General features: G+C 50.3%; 3 protein-coding genes across 9 annotated transcripts; 1 reads left to right on the forward strand and 2 right to left on the reverse strand.

The window, feature by feature from the left end:
• Positions 1 to 6: 6 nt before the first annotated feature.
• gigyf1a (GRB10 interacting GYF protein 1a) lies at positions 7 to 12,928 on the reverse strand. Of its 2 annotated transcripts, none has more exons than XM_062449524.1 (25): positions 12,666 to 12,928; positions 10,412 to 10,968; positions 9,878 to 9,941; positions 8,645 to 8,774; positions 7,754 to 7,849; positions 7,337 to 7,451; positions 6,774 to 6,882; positions 6,348 to 6,565; positions 5,796 to 6,016; positions 5,337 to 5,490; positions 4,911 to 5,102; positions 4,666 to 4,817; positions 4,407 to 4,572; positions 4,029 to 4,240; positions 3,682 to 3,785; positions 3,400 to 3,500; positions 3,240 to 3,313; positions 2,737 to 2,874; positions 2,353 to 2,574; positions 2,059 to 2,249; positions 1,533 to 1,693; positions 1,234 to 1,397; positions 1,039 to 1,083; positions 590 to 734; positions 7 to 158 (listed from the first exon to the last, which is right to left on the reverse strand). In XM_062449524.1, exons 3-25 carry the CDS (start codon positions 9,910 to 9,912, stop codon positions 91 to 93), a joined length of 3,213 nt encoding a protein of 1,070 aa, XP_062305508.1. In that variant the 5' UTR covers positions 9,913 to 9,941; positions 10,412 to 10,968; positions 12,666 to 12,928; the 3' UTR covers positions 7 to 90. The 2 variants fall into 2 exon arrangements, with proteins under 2 accessions (XP_062305508.1, XP_062305509.1); XM_062449525.1 differs by having other exon boundaries at positions 10 to 158; positions 5,337 to 5,487; positions 12,666 to 12,927.
• Positions 12,929 to 13,255: 327 nt separating this feature from the next.
• On the forward strand, positions 13,256 to 14,718 carry pop7 (POP7 homolog, ribonuclease P/MRP subunit). The gene is made up of 2 exons (XM_062449526.1): positions 13,256 to 13,560; positions 13,816 to 14,718. The coding sequence occupies exon 2, from the start codon at positions 13,846 to 13,848 to the stop codon at positions 14,308 to 14,310; it is 465 nt and encodes a 154-aa protein (XP_062305510.1). The 5' UTR covers positions 13,256 to 13,560; positions 13,816 to 13,845; the 3' UTR covers positions 14,311 to 14,718.
• A 341-nt stretch (positions 14,719 to 15,059) lies between these two features.
• Positions 15,060 to 22,818, reverse strand: epoa (erythropoietin a). Of its 6 annotated transcripts, none has more exons than XM_062449811.1 (5): positions 22,731 to 22,818; positions 17,646 to 17,776; positions 17,442 to 17,528; positions 17,186 to 17,350; positions 15,060 to 16,670 (listed from the first exon to the last, which is right to left on the reverse strand). In XM_062449811.1, exons 2-5 carry the CDS (start codon positions 17,754 to 17,756, stop codon positions 16,521 to 16,523), a joined length of 513 nt encoding a protein of 170 aa, XP_062305795.1. In that variant the 5' UTR covers positions 17,757 to 17,776; positions 22,731 to 22,818; the 3' UTR covers positions 15,060 to 16,520. The 6 variants fall into 6 exon arrangements, with proteins under 6 accessions (XP_062305795.1, XP_062305797.1, XP_062305794.1 ...); XM_062449813.1 differs by having other exon boundaries at positions 22,743 to 22,808; XM_062449810.1 differs by lacking the exon at positions 22,731 to 22,818 and adding an exon at positions 20,819 to 21,002.
• Between the last annotated feature and the right edge of the window lie 472 nt (positions 22,819 to 23,290).

Here is a 23,290-nt window from a genome sequence, read left to right on the forward strand (position 1 = left end):
CCCCCCCCCTCGACAGTGCACATTCGTCATCAGGTTGTCTCATTAGTAGACAGAAGGCCTCAGGTAGCTATTGCTGCTGCTGCTGTTGCTTCAGTAATCCTCCACCATCTCCATCTCATTCAGGCTCAGACGCTCCCCGGCGTTATGGAATGAGTACCCTGAAGAGAGGGAGGTGAGAGAGAGAGAGATAGCAGAGAGGGAGGTGAGAGAGAGAGGTGAGAGAGAGAGATAGCGCAGAGAGAGACAGAGAGAGACAGAGACAGAGACAGAGAGAGAGAGAGAGAGAGAGAGAGAGAGAGAGAGAGAGAGAGAGAGAGATAAAGAGCGAGGAAAGATGGAGAGAGCGTTCCGCAGCAGTGAAGCAAAAGTTTCAATAACAATTTTGTAAATTGACGCTGCACTACAATTTCAACCGACAGAAGAATCGTACTTGAAGTCATTTGCGGCCCCAAAAAAGTACGAATAAGTAAGCAGTACAACATGAAGAAACAAGCGTGTAAGTAACGAGGGTGGTTCGAGCCGTGTCGGACAGGGCTAACAGCTAAGCATCAGGTGTGCTGGGATCATGCGTGGAGGGGCTGCGAGCTACCTAGGATGCTGGGGTCAGAGTGCAGCATCACGGGCTGTTTCTTCTTCATCTTGCCCCCCTGGGAGTCGTAGACCCCGCCCTTGCCCATCTGGGCAGCCTGGAACATGGACTGCAGCGCTGCCGGGTTCACCCCCCGCATGGAGTCCTGGAGGGGGGTGACAGAGAGGGAGGCAGGGATAGTGTGTGTGCGTGAGAGAAATGGAGTGTGTGAACGAGAAACAGAGTTTGAGAGAGTGTGTGTGCGTGAGGGGGAATGAGTAAAAGAGAGAGTGATAGTGTGTGAGAGACAGAGAGAGAAACTACGCTTCTTTCTCTAACACAGCCAGAAGCCTCTCTTTCTGTGTTCAAACCCCCCATGACCCTCGTCTCGAAGACGGCCTGTGAGTGGCTGAATGAGAGCGCTCTCTGCGGTGTGGGGGGTGGAGGCAGAGGGCTGGTGAGGTGCTCACCTGCAGAGGGAAGTTCATGTTTAGCCCCGCCACTTCCTTTGACAGCTGGAAAGGACACAGGAAGGACAGGTGCTTTGTTACCAATCAATATCGCCATTCAATACACTCTCAAGGATGTTTTTACGGTCAGCGCTTTCTCCCTCTCACACGCACAGTGTACACTCATCAGGGTACTGTGGGGGGGGGGGGGTTCACCTGCTGCTGCTGTCTCTGGTGGTTGGCTTTCTGTTTGGCACGGCGCTCCAGGAACTGCTTGGCAAACGCTTTGGCTTCCATGGTGTCGCCCAGGTAGGAGCGGATGAAGTCCAGCACCTCGTACGGAGACTCCACCTCCTTCAGGTAGGCCACGATGGTGGCCACTGGACACACACACACACACACACGTTAGCACAGGTGAAAGAGAAGCCAAAAGGGGTGGTGGGCGAAGGGAGATTTGCGGAAGAGGAGAGTGTGTGTGTGTGTGTGTGTGTGTGTGTGTGTGTGGGGGGCCCTACCGTCCAGGGCGGAGGAGGAGTTGTTGGCGGAGGTGTTGAGGGCGTGCAGCATCTGCTCACACCAGGTGGTGAAGCCGTCCTGAGGCTGCTTGATGCCCTGCAGCAGCTTCAAGAGCTTGTCCTCCTCCTCCGTGCGCTTCCTCCGCAGCATGTACTGCTCGCTGGGGGGGAGGTCAGTACAGATACATGATACATGCTAGCGGAGCAAGGGGAAGGGGGGGGGGGTAGAGAGGATATGAGGGAAAGGGTGAGAGCGAAGTGAGAGAATGAGAGAGTAAAAGAAAGAGAATGAACATATGAGAGAGAGAGAGAGAGAGAGAGAGAGAGAGAGAGAGAGAGAGAGAGAGAGAGAGAGAGAGAGAGAGAGAGAGAGAGAGAGAGAGAGAGAAGGAACTAGAGCGCAAACGAGAGAGAGCAAAGAAAAGACGGAACGAGAGAGCGATATCAAGAGAAATAAGGATTTACAGGTAAAGCGAGGGAGAGAAAGAAGAGAGAGAAACGGGAGAAAGGAGAGAGCGATGGTTACCTGAGTGAGGGGCTGCTGCGGCTGTTCTTCATGCCCAGGCCTCCGCTCCTCATGCTGCTCTGGTTCTTCACCGCCTCGTCCCACAGCCCCATGCCCCCGGAGCCCCCTGCCTTGCCATCCAGCACTCCCCCGCTCCACAGGCTCCCCACGCTCCCCTCCCCCCACTGGCCCCCCATCGACAAGCCAGGGTGCTGGGAGAGAAAGAGAAAGAGGATTTGTTTAAAAAAAGAAAACTCCTCCATCCGTTCATCCTTCAATCAGATGCTTCCTTCCTTCCTTCCTTCCTTCACTCACTCGGTCTCTCTGTTGCTGCTGCACCCTCTGCTGCTGTTTGAGGAGGCGTTCAGTCTCCTGCTGCTGGAGGTCCAGCAGACTGAGGCCCTTGCCCTGCTTGGCAAGCCCAGAGGTGGGCCCCCCGCTCCAGCCGGAGCCAGAACCTGAGCCCCCTGCTCCTCCCCCGGCCTGCTGGGGGGCCTGCTGGAGCAGTTTCATGATCAGCTCCTGCTGCTGCCGACACTAAGGAGGGGGGAGAGAGAGAGGGGCACAGGTGACATTCATTGCAATGTCTGCACACCAGGCCAACATCCAACACACCCCACAGACATGGGAGAGACAGCCAGAGGTCACGAACCCTGATACACACACACACACACACACACACCTTGCTTCTCCTCCTACCTGTTTGCGTCTGAACAGCTCCTCCTCCTCCCTTATCTTCTGCTCCTCCTGCTGCCTCCTCTTCTCCTCCCGCCGCTTGCGCTGCTCCTCCTCCTCGCGCTTCGACCTGAGTTCAGCCTCTCTCCTCTCCTGCTGGAGCTGGGGGGAGGAGTCAAGGTCACATGGGGGAGGAGGAGGGTCGAAGGTTAAATCACTGGAGGTAAGTCATGCTTATCGAGTGTTTGGCTGTGTGTTTGTGTGACTGTGTGGGACTCAGTAAGGTGTGTTTGAAGGCGTCGTGTTGGAGGTGCAGTGTTGGAGGTGCAGTGTTGGAGGTGCAGTGTTGGAGGTGCAGTGTTGGAGGTGCAGTGTTGGAGGTGCAGTGTTGGAGGTGCAGTGTTGGCGGTACAGTGTTGGAGGTGCAGTGTTGGAGGTACAGTGTTGGAGGTGCAGTGTTGGAGGTGCAGTGTTGGAGGTACAGTGGAGCTGCTGGGGGCCTAGAGGGCGCTGTGGGCCCAGCTCACCTTCTGAAGCTGTTCCAGAGTTGGACCCTGAGTTGAAGAATTCATTGTTAAGTCCCACAAACTGGCTTCACCGCCTGGAGGGAGGGAGGGAGGAAGAGTGTAAAGGAATGCAAGCAAACGGACCATGAGTGAGTGTGTGTGAGTGTGTGTGTGCTCTCACCTGACTGCTGTGAAGCTGAGGTATGCATGTCCCACATGGACCCTGTATCTGGCACTGACATCGACCTGTTCATCGAAGGCATCATACCCTGGTCTCCGCACCTGACACACACACACATTAAAATAAGGCACACAGAACACATACCAAGACAAACACATGCAACTAACTTAAAATGTAAAACAATTCTAAAAAGGTTTTACTGATATTTCCTACAAGTTTTCGAAGACTTGAAAGTCGAAAACAAGTTTTGAATGTTTGAAGACTACACGTCCACACACACACCTGTTGATGAGCTGGAACAGCTGCTGCTGCTGGAGCTGCTGGTAGAGAGTGGCTGCTGCTGACAGCTCCTGCTGCTTCTTCAGACGCTCCTGATCCAGGGTGGACTGGAGAGGGGGGAGAGAGAGAGAGACAGAGACAGAGAGACAGAGAGAGAGAGACAGAGAGAGAGAGGAGGAAAGGGGTAAGGAAGGACGATAGAGGGAGATGGGGATTGAGAAGAAAAGAAGAGAGAAAAAAAAAAAGAGTGAGGAGAAGGCAGTGTGGAAGAGAGAACTTGAAACTGCAGCCCCCCACTCCACATCAGCATCACAACACGCCAGGCAGGGTCCCCTGGACCCGGGACTCACGGCGGGGCCGCGGGCGGGCAGGGGGCGTGGCGGCGGGGGCCTGACCAGCAGGGGCGGGGGAGAGGGGCCCGGGGCGAAAGGCACGCGGCCCCACATCTTGATGACGTCGCCCAGGGGCTGGAAGCCCTCGTCGCAGCCTCGCTTCACCAGCAGGGTCATGGTGAAGTAGCCCGCCTGGAACCACTCACACATCTCCAGGGTGGTGAATGGACCTGGGGGGGGGGGGGGGGGGGGGATAGGTGAGGTGAAGGAGAGGGTGGACTGTGTGTGTGTTTGTTTGTTGGGGGGTATATATGTATGTATGTATGTATGTGTGTGTGTGTGTGTGTGGGGGGGGGGGGGGTAGATATGTGTGTGTGTGTGTGTGTGAGCGCTCACCCTGGATCTCGGCCTGGGGGTCCTTGTAGAACCACTTCATGGCGGCGTCGTGGGAGAGGGGCAGGGCGGCCGCCGTGTTCCTGCCGCTGTCCTGCCGCAGCGCCTGCGTGAAGCACTCCTCCTCCAGGGACGAGTCCTGCAGGGACGCCACCATACGCTCCGCCTCCTACACACACACACACACACAGTTTGGTTAACAGTCCAATCGGCTTCTTGGACGGACACACACACACACACACGTAGCAGCTCGTGTTCCTACCTGCTGCAGGTGCTTCATGCCCTCGTCGTCCTCGGTGTCGCCCCCCAGGGGAGGGAGGGCCCTAGCAGCGGAGGAGGAGGAGGGGGGGGGGGGAGGCAGACCGCAGGAGGCACGGGGGCTGGCCTGGGTGGAGCCCCCTGCTGGCTCATCCTCTGAGGGGACACACCAAACACAGCTGGGGGGTTAGTGAGGGAGGTCCACACACACACACACACGACGCACACACACAAAGAGTATGTGCGTACCTTTACTTGGCATGGTGCAGGCCTTGGCTGAGTGGCTGTTGGCCAGCGGGGAGGGCTCCAGGCCAGCGAGGGGGGGCCCGCTCTTCAGGCCCAGGGCTGGGGGGGCCGAGAGGGCGGGGGGAGAGGCGGAGGGGGGCAACGACGGGGGCTTCCCCTCGCCGTCACTCAGGCTGGATACAATCTCTCTGATCTCTACAGGGACAACAGAGGAGAGAGAGAGAGAGAGGGAAAGAGAGACAAAGAAAAGGAAAAAAACAACAACAGAAGGGTAAGTAATGCGATCTGAACATGCATCTCATGTTCCATCCTGCCGAGTCAGAGAGATGGAAGACAGAAGCGACTGAGAACCGTGACCTTATTCGCCCAAGGATGGAGGGATCAATGTGGCAGATTGAAAAGAGTCACTGACTCAGAGAGAGGACTCACCCTGGTCCCTGTCGCCCCCTGCGCTCCCATTCCTCTCCATGTCTCCTGTGCACTCCTCCTCCTGCCCCCCTCCCTCCTCGTCCTCCTCCCTGCCTTCCTCCTCCTCTATGCCCTGGAACTCCAGATCCCCCATCATGGACTCCTTGCCTCCCTTCTGGGTGAGAAGAGAGAGAGAGCGGGGGAGAAGAGGAGAGAAGTAGGAAGGGGGGGAAGCAAATATTGATTAGAGCTCAAAATGTATAAACACAAAATCCCACGTCTCTGTCTCTGTCTCTGTCTCTGTCTCTGTCTCTGTCTCTGTCTCTGTCTCTGTCTCTGTCTCTGTCTCTGTCTCTGTCTCTGTCTCTGTCTCACTCACTCACTCACTCACTCACTCACTCACTCACTCACTCACTCACTCACTCACTCACTCTCTCTCTCTCTCTCTCTCTCTCTCTCTCTCTCTCTCTTCTCCGTTACCTTGGAGATGGGCAGGAAGGCCCCGGAGGCGTCGAAGGTGCCCATCTCCCCGTCCTCCTCGTCGGTGCACCACTCGGGCAGGCCGTCCCGCTCGTCCTCCGGGCCCTCGCTGCGCCGCCGGCCCCCCTCCCCAGGCTCCCGGAAGTCGAAGTCAAACTTCCTGCGCCGGCCCTCCCCAGGACCCACGTGTTCCCTCCACCCGGCCGAGCGGGGACCCCCGTCTGGGGGGAGGGGGGAAAAGAGCACGGGAGGGTCAGTGAGGGTATCCCGGAAACAGCAGGTCCATACGGCAGATTTGACAGTATTTGTGTGTGAACACGTGCTAAAAAAGACCTAACTGTGTGTATACAAAATGTATATGTGAATATTAGAAGTATAAGGGTAGGAGGGTGTGTGTGTGTGTGTGTGTGTGTGTGTGTGTGTGTGTGTGTGTGAGAGGGGGGGGGGGTACCATCTCTGTGTGTGTGAACACATGCTATAAAAGACGCAACTGTGTGTATAAAAATAAGTATATGTGAATATTAGGGTGTAAGAGTAGGTGTGTGTGTGTACCGTCTCTGCGGACCCCCGCCAGCCTCCAGCTGCCCCCGGGGTCGTTGGCGGCGGCGGCCTCCTCCTCCTCCTCCTGCTCCTCCCTCAGGATGCGCCAGTTATCGCTGTCGGAGCGCGTGTACTCCTTCCTGGCGGCCGCCGGCCCCGCCTCCTCGAAGCCCACGCGCACGGCCTCGCGCCCCCCGCGCACGCTCGCCTTCTCAAAGCGCCTCTCGCCCCTGGAGACAGGGGAGGGGGTTAAAGCGAGAGAGAGGGGACGTGCAGGCGGGGGGGAGAGAGAGAGCGAAAGAGACTTAAAGAAGAGACCCTACGACTGTGTACAGCCAACCAATGTACGCCCTCTCAGAAAGACAAAACTAATGAAGTAAACAGGAAGTTGGCGTTTCGAGGGAGAGAGAGGGGGAAATGGTCCGGTTGCTTGGTTACCTGTCGTCCCAGCTCTGGGAGCGGTGGATCTCTCTGGCGGCGCGGCCAAAGCCCACCTCTGCCTCCTCAATACTTCTTTGGTAGAATCCACCTTCTCCTCGGCCGCGTCCTGGAAACACACACACACCCACACACACAGGATCAGAATCCCACCCCAACTCAGTGTTCACCTCCCCAGTGTTTACACTGTGGAGAGAGAGTCAGGACAGCCTAGCAGCTCAGTGCTGCGTTTGTACTCATAAGCCCATAAACCCATATGAGTTATAGGCGGGCGCGTTACAGGCAGGCTAGTTAGAGGCAGGTGAGTTAGAGGCGGATCTGGCCCCACAGAGCCTGTGTTGGGACGGGCTTGGAGGACATGCGCTGGATCAGGATAATGAACGAGGGGAAGGAGCAGGTAAACACACACACGAACGGGAGAGAAGGAGAAACTGATGCGTGTCTTCCTAGGTGGAGGTGTCTATCCTTTGAGCTGTTCACTTTGTTTTCATTGTGGCAATAGAATTGTACATCCATTCGTCCATCCATCCATGGTTGGTGTCATGGTGGTGTCATGGTCTCACCTCGGCCCCTGGTGGGGCCTCGGCCTCTGGCCACGCCCGCGGGCGCCGCGGCCCCTCCTCCTTTTCCCATGAGCCTCAGCACGGCCACGCTGTTCACAGACATGGAGAAGTTCCTCTGCACAGAACACACACAGGAATGTCAGGAATGCTGCTTCACACTGCAAGCGTGTCACGCTGTATTAAAAGAGTGTGTGTGTGTGTGTGAGTAGGAGCGAGGCATGTTTCCGTGAGAATGGGCATATGCTCGTGTGTGGGCGTGTAAATGTGCATGAGTGTATTGGAGCTGGTGTCTGTGGGAAGGTGTCTGCATGCGTGTGAGTATGTGTGTGTGTAGGTGACAACATGCATCTGCGACTTAGTGTGTGCGTATGTGCAAATGTGTGTATAAATGTGTGTGTATAAATGTGTGTGTCTGACCTGCTCCTCCTCTGTGAGAGGCACCAGAGCCAGAGGCTGGGTTGGCTCATCTTGGAGAATAGCAGCAAACTCCTTATCCTGCATCTCCTCTGGGACCTGCTCCAACACAACAACAACAACATCAACAACAACACCTCTCTCCACCACCCTGGGATATCCACAGCACACACACACACAAGATGCACACAGCATATTACATTTCATTACAGAGCATGCGTTGTGTGACACTTGTGATCTGACGGTGAGGTGAAAAACTGGAGCCAATCAGAGACACGCAACGCACAGTCAAAGAGCCCGATGATGTCACACACACCCTACAAGCGGCCCAGATGGGCTTTTATATATTTTTTTAATACTTTCCAATTTATCTCCCACCTCGTGAGACCAGACATCACAGCAAACACACACTCATCTTCCTCCTCAATCTAGCCAAGCCCTCCCGAACCCCCTTTCATCCACAAGAACACCTGCTCTGCTCCACCTGTGCATGTTTCCAGCCCCTGGGCATGGCGGCTGTGAGGAGGCTCCTGCAGCTGCCCCAGCTAACCCCGGCTGTGGCGGCTAGCCCCAGCTAGCCCCAGCTAACCCCGGCTGTGGCGGCTAGCCCCAGCTAGCCCCAGCTAACCCCGGCTGTGGCGGCTAGCCCCAGCTAGCCCCGGCTAACCCCAGCTAGCCCCAGCTAACCCCGGCTGTGGCGGCTAGCCCCAGCTAGCCCCAGCTAACCCCGGCTGTGGCAGCTAGCCCCAGCTAGCCCCGGCTAACCCCAGCTAGCCCCAGCTAACCCCGGCTGTGGCGGCTAGCCCCAGCTAGCCCCGGCTGTGGCGGCTAGCCCCAGCTAGCCCCGGCTAACCCCGGCTGTGGCGGCTAGCCCCGGCTGTGGCGCTGACTCACCGTGTCGTCTTTGATATAAAGTGCTAACATCTCCTCTCGGCCGTAACGGTACTCGGCCAGCTTGTACTTTGGCATGGCGGGGGAGGGGGGGGGGGACGTCACACTCCCCCCACTGGACAGTGCACGGAGCCTGGAGGGGTGAGGGGGGGGGAGGAGGGGTGAGGGGGGGAGAGAACAACAGAGGTTAATCATACACACTCTCAACGGGGCTGACACCCCCACTCTGAGCTGCTTAGGAGTAACTGTATACTACGGGGTGATGAATATGACAGATGTACACATGAGGTTTGGGGGTGGATCTCCTAACCCGGGAGAAACACGCTTCACATTCAGCACATGTACCGCAGCTGCTGTTCCACCTAGATCAAATGAGCTTGTTGCCTTGTTGCTGTTTTCAAAACACCCAACTTAGAAATTCACATATGGGCAGAACGCTGATGTTTGGGCGTGTTGAAGCCATCAGTAAGCTACGCTGGTCAGCAAAAAAACAAACACTGTGTGTGTGCCGGCTTTAGTCGTATGCTTTCCCTGCATGTCAGAATGAGATACAGCACTCCACACCACATCCAGATGGCACATCTGAGAGAGAGGGGGCGAGAGAGGAAGAGAGGAAGAGAGAAGAGGAAGAGATGAAGAGAGAGGGGGACAAGAGAGGAACAGAGAGGAAACGAGAGGACGAGAGAGGAGCGACAGAGCACACCACAGATGTAAACGGAGGGGTAATCTGTGTGTTGGCCAGGGATCAGGAATGCGCACAGCAGTCACAGTCCATTAGAGATGGCCTTGGACCAGACCTGGGGCCACACCGCCCTGTAAGCCCTGCACTAACATTGACAGAAGGGGGAGGAAGGCAGGGAGAGAGAGAGAGACAGAGATAAAGACAGAGTGAGGGCGAGGGGAGGGGGGGGGGGGGGCTAGGAAGACGGAGGTAGAGGACAAGAAGAATGAGTATTGTGGAATGCGGGGAGAAATGAATGTGTATTAGGGAGAGAGAGGGGAAGAGAATGGACAGACTGCGATGAAAGGAGGAGGGTCGAAGGGAAGAAGACACAAAGGAATGTTGGAGCAGAAAATGTGAGCGGAGAGAAGACTGTCCAGGAAGTGGTCATTAAAAGGCAAGCAGAGTTGGGGAGTGGGAGGAGGTGTGTACACGGGACAGTGGAGGGACTTGGAGAGGAAGCAGGAAAAGGAGGTGTGTGTGGGGGGGGAGGGGAGAGAGTGGGGGCGGGTTACCATTCTGGGCCGAAGTTAAGAGTCTCAGCAGTCATATTCCTCAAGTCCTCACAGAACTGAGTATCTGCAAAGTGGCAGAAAAAGGGGCGTGTCGGTCAGTGTGGAGCACACAGACAACGAGGACTGGACAAAACACTGACAGCTCCGTAGGGACGCATGCATCCTCACGCACACCTGCATGCATGCATCCTCAAGCACACCTGCATGCATGCATCCTCACACACACCTACGTGCATGCATCCTCACACACACCTACGTGCATGCATCCTCACACACACCTGCGTGCATGCATCCTCACACACACCTACGTGCATGCATCCTCACACACACACACATCTACATGCAAGCATCCTGACACAACTGCACATCCACGCATGACGCCCCACACATGCATGCATTCACACACACACACACACACACACACATCAACATGCATGCATCCTCACACACACACACACACACCCACATGCATGCATCCCCACACTCGCGTGCATCTCCACACACACGCTCACGCACCTCCACACACACACCTACCCTGTCCAGGTGAGAGGACCAGGCTGGACTGGGCTGGACCAGGCTGGGGCTGGTGAAGATAGGCGTAGGTGAGTAGAAGGCTGAGTGGTGCTGTAGATGTGTGCTCACAGAGCTCCTCAAACACACTGGTAGGAAGAAGGATAGCTGCCAGTTTCAGGTGTGTGTGTGTGTGTGCGTGCGTGGTGTGAGAATAACTCCCGAGGCAGGAAAAACCTCTGCTCACAGCTGAAGAACGTCTTCATAAAATCAAAAACCTCAGTGTCTTGTAATCCGCCGCCCAAACGAAATAAAACAATCTCGTTAGCAACGGCAATGATTGCGACGTGTAAAAAAAAAAAAATCACGATCACTCGAACGCAGGAGAAAAAAAAAAAAAACGACAGGCCAAAACCAAAGCAGAAGAGGCCGCTGGAACAGCAGGCAGGAGCAGATGCACTCGCTCCTTCTCTCCCTCTCTAACTCGTTTTGTTCGTTGTTCTGTCACTCCAACTGAAACGTGACTGGACCAAGACCCTCCAGGTAACTCCTCTGGCTCCTGTCCTCCTCCCTTCAAACCACTGACACAGAGAGACAGAGAGAGAACAGGGACTTAATAGAAGTTACAGAGAGACACTCTCAAACGAGGCTGGCAAACTGCCTATCTCCTGATTGCCAAGGCGATGTAATTTGATTTCAGTGTGTTGACACAGTGTGAGCAGGGCAGTCTGCACTGTGTTGGGAAGAGCTTGATTACTTTGACTTGTTCCAACATTTTGAGCTAACAGCGTTCAATGTAAAATGCTGTCACTGTGCTTTAAAGAATACGTGTCAGTCAGATTAGTCCTCCGGTACTAACACTAGTGCATTACAAAGCTTAAAACTTAATATTGGCATTTGTGAAAAGTACTACACATTGTGGACATACACAAGACATAATTTTTTTTTAATGTAAAAATGAACAATACACACTGCTAGCTTTGGTGTTTACAATGATGATGACACACTTCCAAGAAAAACTTTACAAACACAGCCCCTTTGAGACACAGCACCTGCCAATGTCATGGGAACAAGGGTCATAACCAAGCAACAGCATACCAGCGCCAGATTCTAGAGGCAAGGGTCCCTCTTATAACTGGAAGAATCCTGAAACTAACGAGTGAACCATCAAGTATAATCTTCAATAAAATACTTGCCGGGCAAGCTTTAGGTCACACCCACATTCAATACCAAAACTGTGTCTAACAATGTCAAATCCCTATATCTGCTTCTTATCGCTGATTCTCACTGTTGTTGCAACTTTTTAATTAAGAATGGTCTTTCTCTGGCTACAAAGTTATGCGGAAATTTGCTTAGAATGCTCCCAATAGCCATGGTAATAGGTAGGCTACAGGGTTCAATGCTAGCTAAGAGTAAAACCTGTCAAAACAATAACACGCAATAGCGCAGAACGGGGTATGTGGGACATAGCTAGCATCGGCTACTAACTGCATTTCGAAATGCATTACGTTTAAATATGATCCTATTAAACACAATCCATGTTTATTTCCATTTGACTCCGAACATCTTAAGAGTTGCATGTTTATTACTCCAACTAGCTAGAAGGCTAAATGTTGCCGTTGAGCCATCAAGTTAGCTAGCTTGTCACACGTTAGTTAACAGCTAGCGTTAGCTAGCTAGCTAGCAAGTAAAGCTCGAGCGCACCATGATCGCCGCCCTCCTTCCTCACTGGGGCATTCCATTTCAACCATAAATCCATCACTACCATTGCCACTGAAAACTATACCAGAGGAATATCTTATTTCAGTTGCACAAGTATAACTCCTGCTGGTTACCTACCTAATTAGCTGTATGCTGGACGTTAGGGCCTTGCGTTTCTTGCAAGGTATAGATCACAGTGAAGGGGGCGGAGTGTCCGCGCGTGTTAAAATCAACTTGCCCCTCTCCCTTTTCAACCAATGCAGGCCAAATCTGTCAACTCTACCCCGCTGTTTACATTATGGCCTTTAATACTAGCTCAGTCAAATCACAACACATCATGAGTCACCTACAATCCCCATACGATTTAATATTCACTAAACAGACGTTTCTCACCTATTACACATACGTATTCCTCTATAGATTAGCAAACAACGTTAGCAACATAGCTAGCTAGTTAGTTAGTTACTGCATTGCATAGCAGCATAGCCTGCAACAAGCTAAGTTAGCCTTATAGCTAATGTAGCTAACTGCCAACTGAACCTTTTCAAAACGTTCAAGGAGAGGAGCCATGACTTACCTTTTTTTCTGAGGCGATGTTTATTTAACAAACACGCTGTATTTATTTAGCTACAATCTTTACTATTCATTTGTGTACATTGGTTTCTCCTGTATTCATGTAAACGTTCTCCTCCAACAGAATGGTACTGATCCTGAAGTCGTGCTCAGTATTTTATTTATTATTTCACTCCTCTCCTCCTACGGTCGCTGCGTGTTGATGTCTAGTCCGCTTCGCTACTCTCTTGTTGTTTGTGTTTCAGAAACATGGCCGGGCTGTTCGTACCACGTGACTCCACACTGACAAGCCAGTAGCCAATGCTAGAGTTTATGCTATTTCAAGCCAAACACACCCCCACTTCTGAGCGATGAAGGATTTGGCGATTATGTCAAATGTGCATTTACGTGTACGTATATCTTTACTTAAATGGGCTTATATTTGAAACAAATAAGCTTCCACGCATGGTAAATCATAAGCCAAAATGTTCGCACGTGGCCTAGGTTTCATAATTGCACGATCACATCGACAATCAACATATCAACAAGATCCCTCACAGATACATCAAACAGTGGGAATTGTGTTAACAGGGTGGCTTGCAATCAAATGTAGCTCTAGATTACACAAGCCCACGACATCATTTTCTGGAGCATCCTGACAGTGGCGCAATATTATTTTTATGGGACAATGCTAATGTTTCTAAGATTATTTCCGGTGCACAAAAAGACTGTTTCCGGGTGTTCTCAACCAGTTTTGGATGCTGCAGAACAACGAGTCAAAGGCGAAAATACATAGAATTCCGACTTTAAAAGACAGCGTAAGGTATAACTGGAGTGTTAGAATTTGACCGATGATGGAGTAATCCGTGCATAAGTTACACATATTTCCGTTCAAAGGACAACCACAGTCACATCATTGGGTACGTCTGCTAATATACTTATAGTTGTCTACTGTTAGGAATTGACCCCTCACAGACTGATATTAGTGTAAAGATGTTCGTCTTATAAGTGTTTTTCACTATGACTGGTCAAAAGTAGAAAAATAAATGATTGTGCTTCCTGTTTTTACCTTCTCAACTATTTATTTGACTGCGCTCCCTATTTTCATCATGTTTGTTGTTACCCCGATTCACAGAGATGTTCTAAAATGGAGGCTTTTCCTCCACTGTCCCCAGTTCCATCACCAGCCTCCAGCCTAGCGAGAGATGACTGAGCCACGCAGCCCAGTCTCAGCCTCCATCCCCCAGCCTCCCCCCGTGGTCGTGCCCCCTCCCTCCACGGACGGCGCGGCCGTAGAGATGGACCCCGTCGAGTACACCCTCCGCAAACGCCTCCCCAGGAAGCTTCCCAAGCGCCGCAACGACGTCTACGTCAACATGAAGACGGACTTCCGGGCTCAGCTGGCGCGCTGCCAGAAGCTTCTGGAAGGTGGAGGCCACCGGGAGATCTGTGTCCACGGCCTGGGCCTGGCCATCAACCGGGCCATCAACATCGCCCTGCAGCTCCAAGCCAGCAGCCAGGGGGCGCTACAGCTGGCAGCCAACACCTCGACTGTGGAGCTGGTGGACGACCTGGAGCCGGAGGACCCAGATGAGGCCGGGGAGCCCATGACTCGCACGCGCAACAACTCGGCCATACACATCAAAGTGTTTTACCCTGACCCACAGTGACCAGGAAGAGACACATCCATCCAAGCAGACCGTGATGGCTTCTAGGCAGAGGACTGGCTCTTTACACGGAGGGAGTTGTATCCAATGTGGATGTTGTAGATGGATTGATTATTTGTGTTGTGGAAAAATGATTTCCTTATTTTGTTTGTTTCATCGTCTGTATTTGTAAACTGTGTGTGCTGTGTTGACTGTAATTACATTTTTCATCGTAGCTGACTAAGATCACGGCTGTTGGCTAATAATGTTATGCATGCAGACTTGTGCCAGACAAGCACACATCATAGATTAAGACTGTGTTTGTGTTTCATTCTAATTTGATAAATGTCCTTTTGGGGTTTGTTCAACCTTTGTACTGTACCTGACTGTGATGTTGTTTATTCATAAGCGCCAAATTAAATGTTATTGTCAGAAATCAAATACTTAAGTACTGGAGCCCTACTTGTTCACGTAAACGTACTACCTGAGGAGGTCCACTAGGGGGCAGTGTTAAGCAGAATTTAATGTGGGGGGTCTGAGAGAGCCCGACGGTTAAAAGAAAATGCTTCACTTCGTTTTTGTATGCGGTAAAGTTGTCGCAATACGACGCTGGGTCACAATGACCCGAAGATAACACAAGGGTTAACATAAGCTTTTAGCTCCAGCCCAGACCACACAGAAGGATGCCAGAGACTATAAACCTCACGGAAAGAGATCAGTCACTTATCAAACAAACAGGGCACCAAACATCCTCCTGCCTTGTTTTTCATACATCCTTTTGTATCTAAGAATAATATTTTGTCTCTAAATACCAAATGGGAGAGGGGGGGGGGGGACTCTGGGTAAGAGCGTGTACCACGTAGGCTAAGGCCTCACCGCAGAGGCCCGGGTTCGATTCCAACCCTGGCTATTTCCTGCATATCCACACTCTTTCTCTCCCTATATTTCCTGCCTGTCCCAACAAAGCAGAAATGCCCTAAAATATATCTTAAATTAAATAATTAATAAATACCAAATGGCATGTTGGCAGATTGGGACACAAAATACACAAAAAAGACATGCAAACAGTCTTGAATAGGAAACAACAAAACAGAAGGCCTGCGTGGATCCGTAACGTTAGCAACCCCCACCGTTCCCAGGAACGTGGCTGATTGGCTGTGGTGTGAACGAAGAAGCGAGACAAGCAGGAAATTCATCACAACAACCAATCAGTGTTGTTCCTGGAAAGTCCCCCTATCTGCGTCAACCTCCATTTGACCATTGGTTTGCCAGAACCATACATGGACACGCGATCACATACACAAGCACTGAGATAATCACCAAACAGCTTCTGAGTTCTCACGTTCTCTAGTGAGACCTATCTTTCTAGTTCACCCCAGATGAGCCTTACTGTTCAGGCTGTCCAATTTCTTCTTCTGGATGACAATTGACTAAATACCTGTACACAGAGACAGACATATTACAAATACTTAAAAAGATGGACAACGGTGGAGCACCATGGGATATGATTGAGTACAAATAAAGTTTACAACATTGTTCAGTAGTGGTATACAGTCAGTATGTATAGTACAAAGAGGGTCCACATGCTCTAACACTACACTCAATAATTGGGGCTTACAGGTAGAAATATAAATCTCTATAAATAGTCATTTACAAAAGCGTTACAAAACATGTTTGAAGACGTAGAGCAATGATCGGCACAGAGTACTAGAAGAGTCCCAGTTGTGTATGGTTGACTGAGACTGAGTAGCAGATCACGGCAGGTCATGTCATAAGCCTTTATGCATGTCAATAAAAACTCTCAGGCCATTTGCGAGGCAATGAAGAGTTAGGGTAAAAAAAAAAAGTTACAACTAAATTCTTTTGCGCTCGTACTGTGACACACATTCTCGCAGACACAAAGAGAGCTCTCATTCTCTCTTATTCTGACACACACACACACACACACACACACACACAAAGTGCTAGAAAGTGCCAAAGAGCTAAGGCCAGTGCATTCTCGTGGGCCACATTGCTGGTTGTGCTTCCCTCTTGTCCATATGCCAAGATTATACATGTCCTCGTTCCTCCAGGAGCAAACCTGTCTTGTCAGCTTCAGTTTCTCTTGTGAGGACACCAGTCCCCACACCTCCACAGGCAACAAACAGGGTCTTAGGGGTCAGTGTCTAATCCGGCCCCTTTGCCATGGGAAGTTCCAATTGGCTTAGGCACAGCCTTTGGGTGGGGAAGACCAATCAGCTGACGTCTTGGTGGCAGGCAGGTGCGTTGGACAGCAGGAGGCGTACTTTGCCTCGCAGGAAGTTGACGTGGACCTGGAGCAGCTCGGAGGCGGTGGACACACGCCATGTCTCCTCGGCGCGTAGCGCGCCCAGAGCGGTGAACCCCTGGAACAAGAAAGAAAAAGCCACGTCTTAAATCCTCTGGAGGAAAATCCGGGAAGTTCCATATCACAAGTCTTGAGCTAACGCTGGAAAGGGGGGGGGTTTGCAAAAAGGCTCAATGTATATCCACTGTCACGAGCAATGTTTCACTTGGCAGCAGATACACAGCTTCATGTTTGTTTGATGAACGCTCGACCGAACGGTTCCAACGTCCGTTCCGGGTCCGACGCTGACGGACCTTGGTGTGTACCCTGTCAACTGGCGTTTACAGATTTGCTGTTTTCGGAGAACTGACTTCTCCTCATGCAACCCCCACAATGCCACACTCTCTTGCAACACTATGAGGACGTGAGACCGAGTCCAATTCAATGTCCTGAAACTATAAATGTACTGAAACTGTCCTGCTGAATACACACCGTCGACAGACCCCGAATACAAAGGAGTCCGAGTGCTGAACAACCGGGCATGTTCTCATCGAACCCCCTTTCAAACCCCCTGACCTTTGACCCACAGCTTACCTGGATGCTGAGACTGCGCAGCACCTGCCCTATGCTCAGCATGTTCCTCAGAGCGCTGGCTGTGTGGCCGCGCAGTGCGGCGTTGCTGACCGAGGACTGTAGTGAGCCCATGGCCTGGTTCAGCAGCCACAGGCCCGCCTGCACCTCCCGAGCCTGCTCCACGGTCTGCGGGGAACAGGAGGATCAAGCGGGATTCGTAATCTAACTTAAAATCGTGGCGGCTAAAATAACAGGCACTTCACAAAGCGAGACTCACATTTTTCGTTTCCCAGGCAGCAAAGTCTACCCTCGATTGGGGAACGGTGACAGGCATGGCAAGGCCACATCCTTCTCGACACGACCGCTGGAAAAAAAGAAAGAGAGAGAGACGGAGAGAGACAGAGAGAGAGAGAGAGACTGTGACAAAGAGACCCTGACACCGGAAAAAACGCATCCGGCCGTGTGTGTGTTTGCGTCTCACCATGGCCACCTCTGCGTCTTGTGCCTCCTTGATGAAGTGGTCAAGGACCCTCAGGTCACAGATGGGTCTCAGAGGAGACAGTAGAACTGGTCGGGTCCACTCCAGCACCATCAGCAGCAAGGCAAACAGTTCTGGAAAGACACATATACACACACACACACACACACATGAAGATACTCAAGCCTCTACCGGATACAAGTATCCGAACCCCTACATGTGTCCCCACATTAACAGTGTAGTGCAGGGCTCTTCAATAGGCGGCCCCTGACTTTGCCTCAGTTTCAAGAACCGGCCCCAGCTCCAAACTAATAGAAGACCCCTGGTGTAGTGTATCCACTCCCAACGCTGTCTTGTATCTGCTCTCAAACGCAACAATGACCACACGAGAGAGGGATGCAACTTTGTCAACCGAAGCATAACAAATGTTTAGGTCCTTCTTCCTGGAATGTCACCTCTGGTAGCGAGCGCAACTAAGATATTAAGCAAAGACTTTCATTCCATCTTCTGCTCTGAGCTGAGCATGGAAGTCTGCGTCTTGTCTTCTGTGACAGCCCCTCTTTCTTTCCTCACCCCTTTTCTCTCTCTTCCTTTCTCTCCTCTCTCGCTCCATCCCTTCTGACAACCGTCTCTTAATGATGAAAATAAAAGTATTTCTCAGGTCTCAGGCAACTCTTCTTGGGTCCACAAGTTTATAAGCTCACGCTCTGGAGAAGTCAGGTTCGACTTGATTTATACCCCCCGAGCTAAGTGCCATGACAGCGCACAGGACTAACAGTATTTACATGCAGATAAGACTGTGCAGACACACACGTAGAGGGGCGAGCAATCCCTAAAGCTCATGCAAGGCAACCGGGCGACACAGCATAAAGAGGCCTTGTGTGGGATTAAAGTTGTGTGATCCAGTGACTTCAGAATTTATATTTAACCATGGTCAGAGTTCCTAGATTTCCAAAGCTGCAACGGGAACGGATCATGTGGGCGCTCTGGCCCTTGTGCTCCTCTGTGCCACACATTGAATGTGTGCTTTTCACGCCTGTCACATTGCCCGGTATGACGCAGTTGTACGGCTGATGACACGGAACGCACATCCCTCCTAGGCCTCTCTGCCTCCGAGGAAGAGTCTGGGACGTCCATCCACAGCCTCACGTCGAGCCAGTAAACACAGCGAGCCATTCTAATGGGCACGGAGCCTGTATTCATAATTCGAGGAGGAACTCCGAGAGACGATCTTCAATCAGCACTCGTGTTCTGAGCCGCGGGTCGACGTCGAGGGGGAAATGCAGCATTTTGAAAGATCAGCAATCAGGTGATGCTGCCATGACACCATTTCCTCCATTGTCCTATCTTAGATGGGGAAATCCTTATTCGTTATTTTATTTATTTTGTATTATTCCTTTTTTGCTAATTCATGCTGAAGAGGAATTCACCAAGTCATGGTTAATGACTGAATCAGCATAAATGTGAGCTGCGTCAAGGGGTATTTTCCTCTCTGCACAGTCATCCCTGCATGAACAGGAAATTAATCCATATCCCTCTGCAGTTGCTGGGATTTTAATAACTCACGTGGGTACATGATAATGGAACACATGAACTCATAATTTATATATCGGTCTGCTATACGTTGTTGACTGCCACATCTATTGGTATAGATATGAAAAATGTTTCAATAAATAATTAATAACTAATAAATAGCCTAATTCAGCCCTACGCGGGGGAATCCCGTGCGTGACGCGCGCCTCTGAGCTGGAACTGGCGCACAAGTTCAGTGTTAAGGCTTCTCAGAATTCTACTGCGTCAAACCTCAAATGACTTTCAAACAGCTTTCATGAAACTCCATTAGCCAATAACCTTTTGAATTGAACATGTCTGTAGGATTTTACTACTTAAAAAATATAGCCCAAGTACTATAAATAAATAGGCCTATCTAATGTAGCCTAAATATTATTATTAAGGTTATTATTGCCATGTACATTTTCCTCCGACACAAAATTTCGGACCGAATGGAAAATACATGTTGCCTACAGAACAGGAATAAAAACCGCACTTCGCTTCAACTTATCTGACAAATTATCGCTCTTACCTGTACCTGAAAAGTGAAACATTCGCAAAGAGATGCCACATCTTCCAAATACATTGCGAAAAATAATCGTCAAAATTCACACACTCCTTTCAGGCAGAAAGCATCGGTCCGTTCAGTCCCGAATCGTGCCGTGGCGCGTCTGGACCGCTCTTTCCAGTAAATGAGTCCTTGCGCGTCGTGCTCTTGAAACGCACAATAGCCTGGCGGAGCAACGTTCTATCAGACTTTGCATCACTGCTTTGGCAAAACCTCTAAACATTTTATTTACCTTCCAGGATCAAAGTAACTTGAACATTCAAGGCACACGTGCTCTTTTTTCGCACATTCAGTGTCAGTGAATGAACTCCAAAACGCCAGTTCCACTTATCATTCATCAATCATTGAAATACTCAACATAGAACAATAGGAGAGAAAAAAGTATGAAGGTATTTAGTTTTACTCACTAGGTAACTCCATAACGGACTCAGCATAGTCCTTCACTGTGTCCTTGCCGTTTCGCCCATTGGTGCGTCTATTCTCATTAATTGCAGCCGAAGCTTTTATGGATTTGTCCCTGGCTTTGCACTTATCCGGTAGGTGTTTCTACAACTGATCCATTCGATTTTTTTTATTGATGACTGAAAATAAAGTTGCATTGTCCTGTGATGACTATCTGAAAGACTTCCTCTGCAGTGGAAGAAATGTTTTTCTTTCATTGTCATCTAAATAATATCCATGTTTTCAAACAATAGGCCCAGAATGTAAATAAAGTCTAAAAAAAACACCGGTGATTTCCCATCCACTCAACTCGATGAATGATCCTCTAGGAATGCTCTGTTTTCTGGCTTCAGTTTTTACAGCCTCATTGAAACTCTAAGAACCATTATTCAACTAAATTAGCATCACTTTTTAACACAGTTTTTTTTAAACATCTTAATAGACATCCAGAAATGCTTGGGCGCATGGAAAAAACTCAATAACGGTCAAAATAATTACAACAAAATATAAATAAACAAAGACGCTAAACACAAGACCTTACCAATAACAAGTTTGGTTTCCAATTAGGCCCAGTGAAAAATGTTTTCGCATCAATTGCTACAGAACAAAAACTCACATGGCAGTGCGTAAAGCGATCAGTGCGCAACAGTCCTAGGCGGCCCATCAACACCTTGCAGCCTTGTTGAGACGCCGACCTCCTACCAAGACACGCAGTAGTCTCCACATGTAACCAATTGTCTGGGAGCCGCGCATGACCAACGTGCACGATGCGTGCCCATCCTTGGTTCTTGTCTCGGTTAATCTTTGTGATGATTGTTTTGTATACATGTGTAGCAGACGTGGTCTTGCAAGCTCCGTCAGAGGTATCGGGCAAATCGTCCCGCACTGGGTTCGAACTTACCACCTCTGTCTTCCCAAGCGCCACCACTACCAACTACGCCAACGAAAAGCTAGCTATTCGTTGTTGCGGGTGGCCTGTTACATACCTGAGGAGTGAGTTTCACCGATACACACCGGCTACACATGGAAACAAGTTTCCTAACCGAGAACAACAAAAGTAATCTGTCCTCGTCTGCCTGGCCCTTTCAAAGCAGTGTTTTCTACAGAATGTAATAATCCTCTGACTTCATTTAACTGACTCGGCTAATATTCCACATATCCGTTACCCGTAAAATTGCATATCATATGACATAAGACACACACTTATAGATAACATCATATACATATTCAATATTTGAGTCATGGGTAATTATATAATCCTAAAAATAGTATCAGCAGACCACTTTTTTAACTATACACATTGGACCTTATCCAAATTCCCTATAGGAGCCAGAAGTCTTTATAGCATCGTCAAAATAGTTTTAGGATTCTTTCAAATTACAAATTTTTTACTCAATAAATATTCAGTGAATGAGACAGTTTTACAATATGCAGACTTCTATGGCCCGTTCGGTCAGACCCAACATTACAGTAGCCTACGTGGAGTGACCCAACAGTATCCATTCCATCCCCCAAATAGAATGCATGTGTGCAGGAAGGCTGGTGGGACTCTTTCAAGGAAACTGCAGGTTCAACTGAGGTTCAGGGTTCAGGACTGATGGTCCAGTGGCAGACAGAATTCCTGGAATAGTTTCCTTTTGATAGGGCTTCCTTGTGATACAATGAGTGAGCGATACAGGCATAGGTTACTTAGATACTGCTGGCTTGGTTTTGCTCAATAAGGGGGCCAAGTATGAGTAAATCAATGAATCTCACAGGAAATAAAAATAGATTAAATGGGAATGGATGGAATACTTTGGTTATGATGTGAGCGTTGTCACACAGAACACTCGTTCAGCCAAGGAGCCAGACAAGTTTGAATGGGTGTCCGGAAGTTCTGGGGAGAGGACCTGTCAATCAAAGGTAGACCATCTAGTGGACACACACACACACACACCACACCACTGGGAATCATCCAGCTAAATAAGCAGGCACAGGTTTCCAGAAAAAACTAAGTCGTAAGAGCTTTGCAGAATCTTTGACCCTTCAGAGCCCTCTTTACATTGCTTGTCCTCAGTTTGACCTTAGTTAAAATAGGAACGGTTTGGACATTTCCTGGAAACTCCTGGCACGAGTTCATCTTTGTGTTACATACAGCCTTACTAAAACAATTACAGGGACCTAGTTACGGTACAAAGCATATGGCTGTGATGCTGTGTGTATAGTTTACATATACAAATACAAAGAGCCAGATCCTCAGCGTGGGACAGTCAGGGGGACTTCTAACATCATCAGTGCTTCTCAGAAATTGCTCGCCAACCCATTTAGGGTAGCCATTACAGGACACAGGCTTGAAACAGGCAGTCAAATAAATTCCAGAGAATCTGTTAAAAACGCCATCTATCACATTGTCGCAGTCCAAGTTCCGAGTAAGCAATTTTTTTTTTTTAAATAAATAAATAAAGTGCTGGCAACGAGGAACAACAAACAAACACAGCACTGAATCTCTCGCCACCAAGCCCCAAAAAACAATCATTATAGGCTCAAACCATAGGCTTCACCTGCAGGTACCCGTCTGGTTCTACCCCACGCCGGTCAGTCCCAGCGTGGTTATGGGGCCACCAGACCGCTATGGGATCCCAGGAAGGGGAAGAAAGGCCAGCCTGATGGGTTATGACTGTTTGCTCAAACTCACTGAGCCAGAACGAGAGTGTGGGGAGAGAGGGAGAAGGTACGTGCTGCAAGCCATGTGTCAGGTCAGACCAAGCCAGCACAGGGGAGGGAGAGAGGGGGCGCGGGGGCTGGAGTGGAGGGCTCGTCAGTGACTCCGCGTCCACAGGGCGCTGTGACTGAGTCTAGGATTTTTTTTAAGTGGAAAGAGGGGAGGGGGGGGGGGGCATCCACTAAATGAAATGGACTGACTGAAGAACACAAGGACAACCCCCCCCCAAAAAAACACACACTGCTCTCCCTGAATGATAAACAAAGACAGCCAGGAGTCTGTGCTGCAAACAGGCCGTTGGCGGGGGGGGGGGGGGGGGGGGGAATCCACAACATAGTAAACACTAGCAGCAGTGAAAGTCTGCCCCCCGCCTCCAACCCCTCTCTC

Source organism: Osmerus eperlanus, chromosome 23, assembly GCF_963692335.1.
Source record: "Osmerus eperlanus chromosome 23, fOsmEpe2.1, whole genome shotgun sequence".
Taxonomy (NCBI): domain Eukaryota; kingdom Metazoa; phylum Chordata; class Actinopteri; order Osmeriformes; family Osmeridae; genus Osmerus; species Osmerus eperlanus.

What these genes read in the sequence shown, in the direction of transcription:
- gigyf1a (XM_062449524.1), bottom strand. Translation starts at nt 9,912, where the DNA reads ATGACTGCTGAGACTCTTAACTTCGGCCCAGAATG. An exon ending in CTCTCACAGAGGAGGAGCAG is followed by an intron (nt 7,452 to 7,753) that starts GTCAGACACACA and finishes TGTTCTGTGCAG; the next exon opens with AGGAACTTCTCCATGTCTGT. An exon ending in TGCCCGCCCGCGGCCCCGCC is followed by an intron (nt 3,786 to 4,028) that starts GTGAGTCCCGGG and finishes CCCCCTCTCCAG; the next exon opens with TCCACCCTGGATCAGGAGCG.
- pop7 (XM_062449526.1), top strand. Translation starts at nt 13,846, where the DNA reads ATGACTGAGCCACGCAGCCCAGTCTCAGCCTCCATCCCCCAGCCTCCC.
- epoa (XM_062449807.1), bottom strand. Translation starts at nt 19,747, where the DNA reads ATGTTTCACTTTTCAGGTACAG. An exon ending in CTGCCTGGGAAACGAAAAAT is followed by an intron (nt 17,351 to 17,441) that starts GTGAGTCTCGCT and finishes TGTTCCCCGCAG; the next exon opens with ACCGTGGAGCAGGCTCGGGA. An exon ending in TGCGCAGTCTCAGCATCCAG is followed by an intron (nt 16,671 to 17,185) that starts GTAAGCTGTGGG and finishes TTCTTGTTCCAG; the next exon opens with GGGTTCACCGCTCTGGGCGC.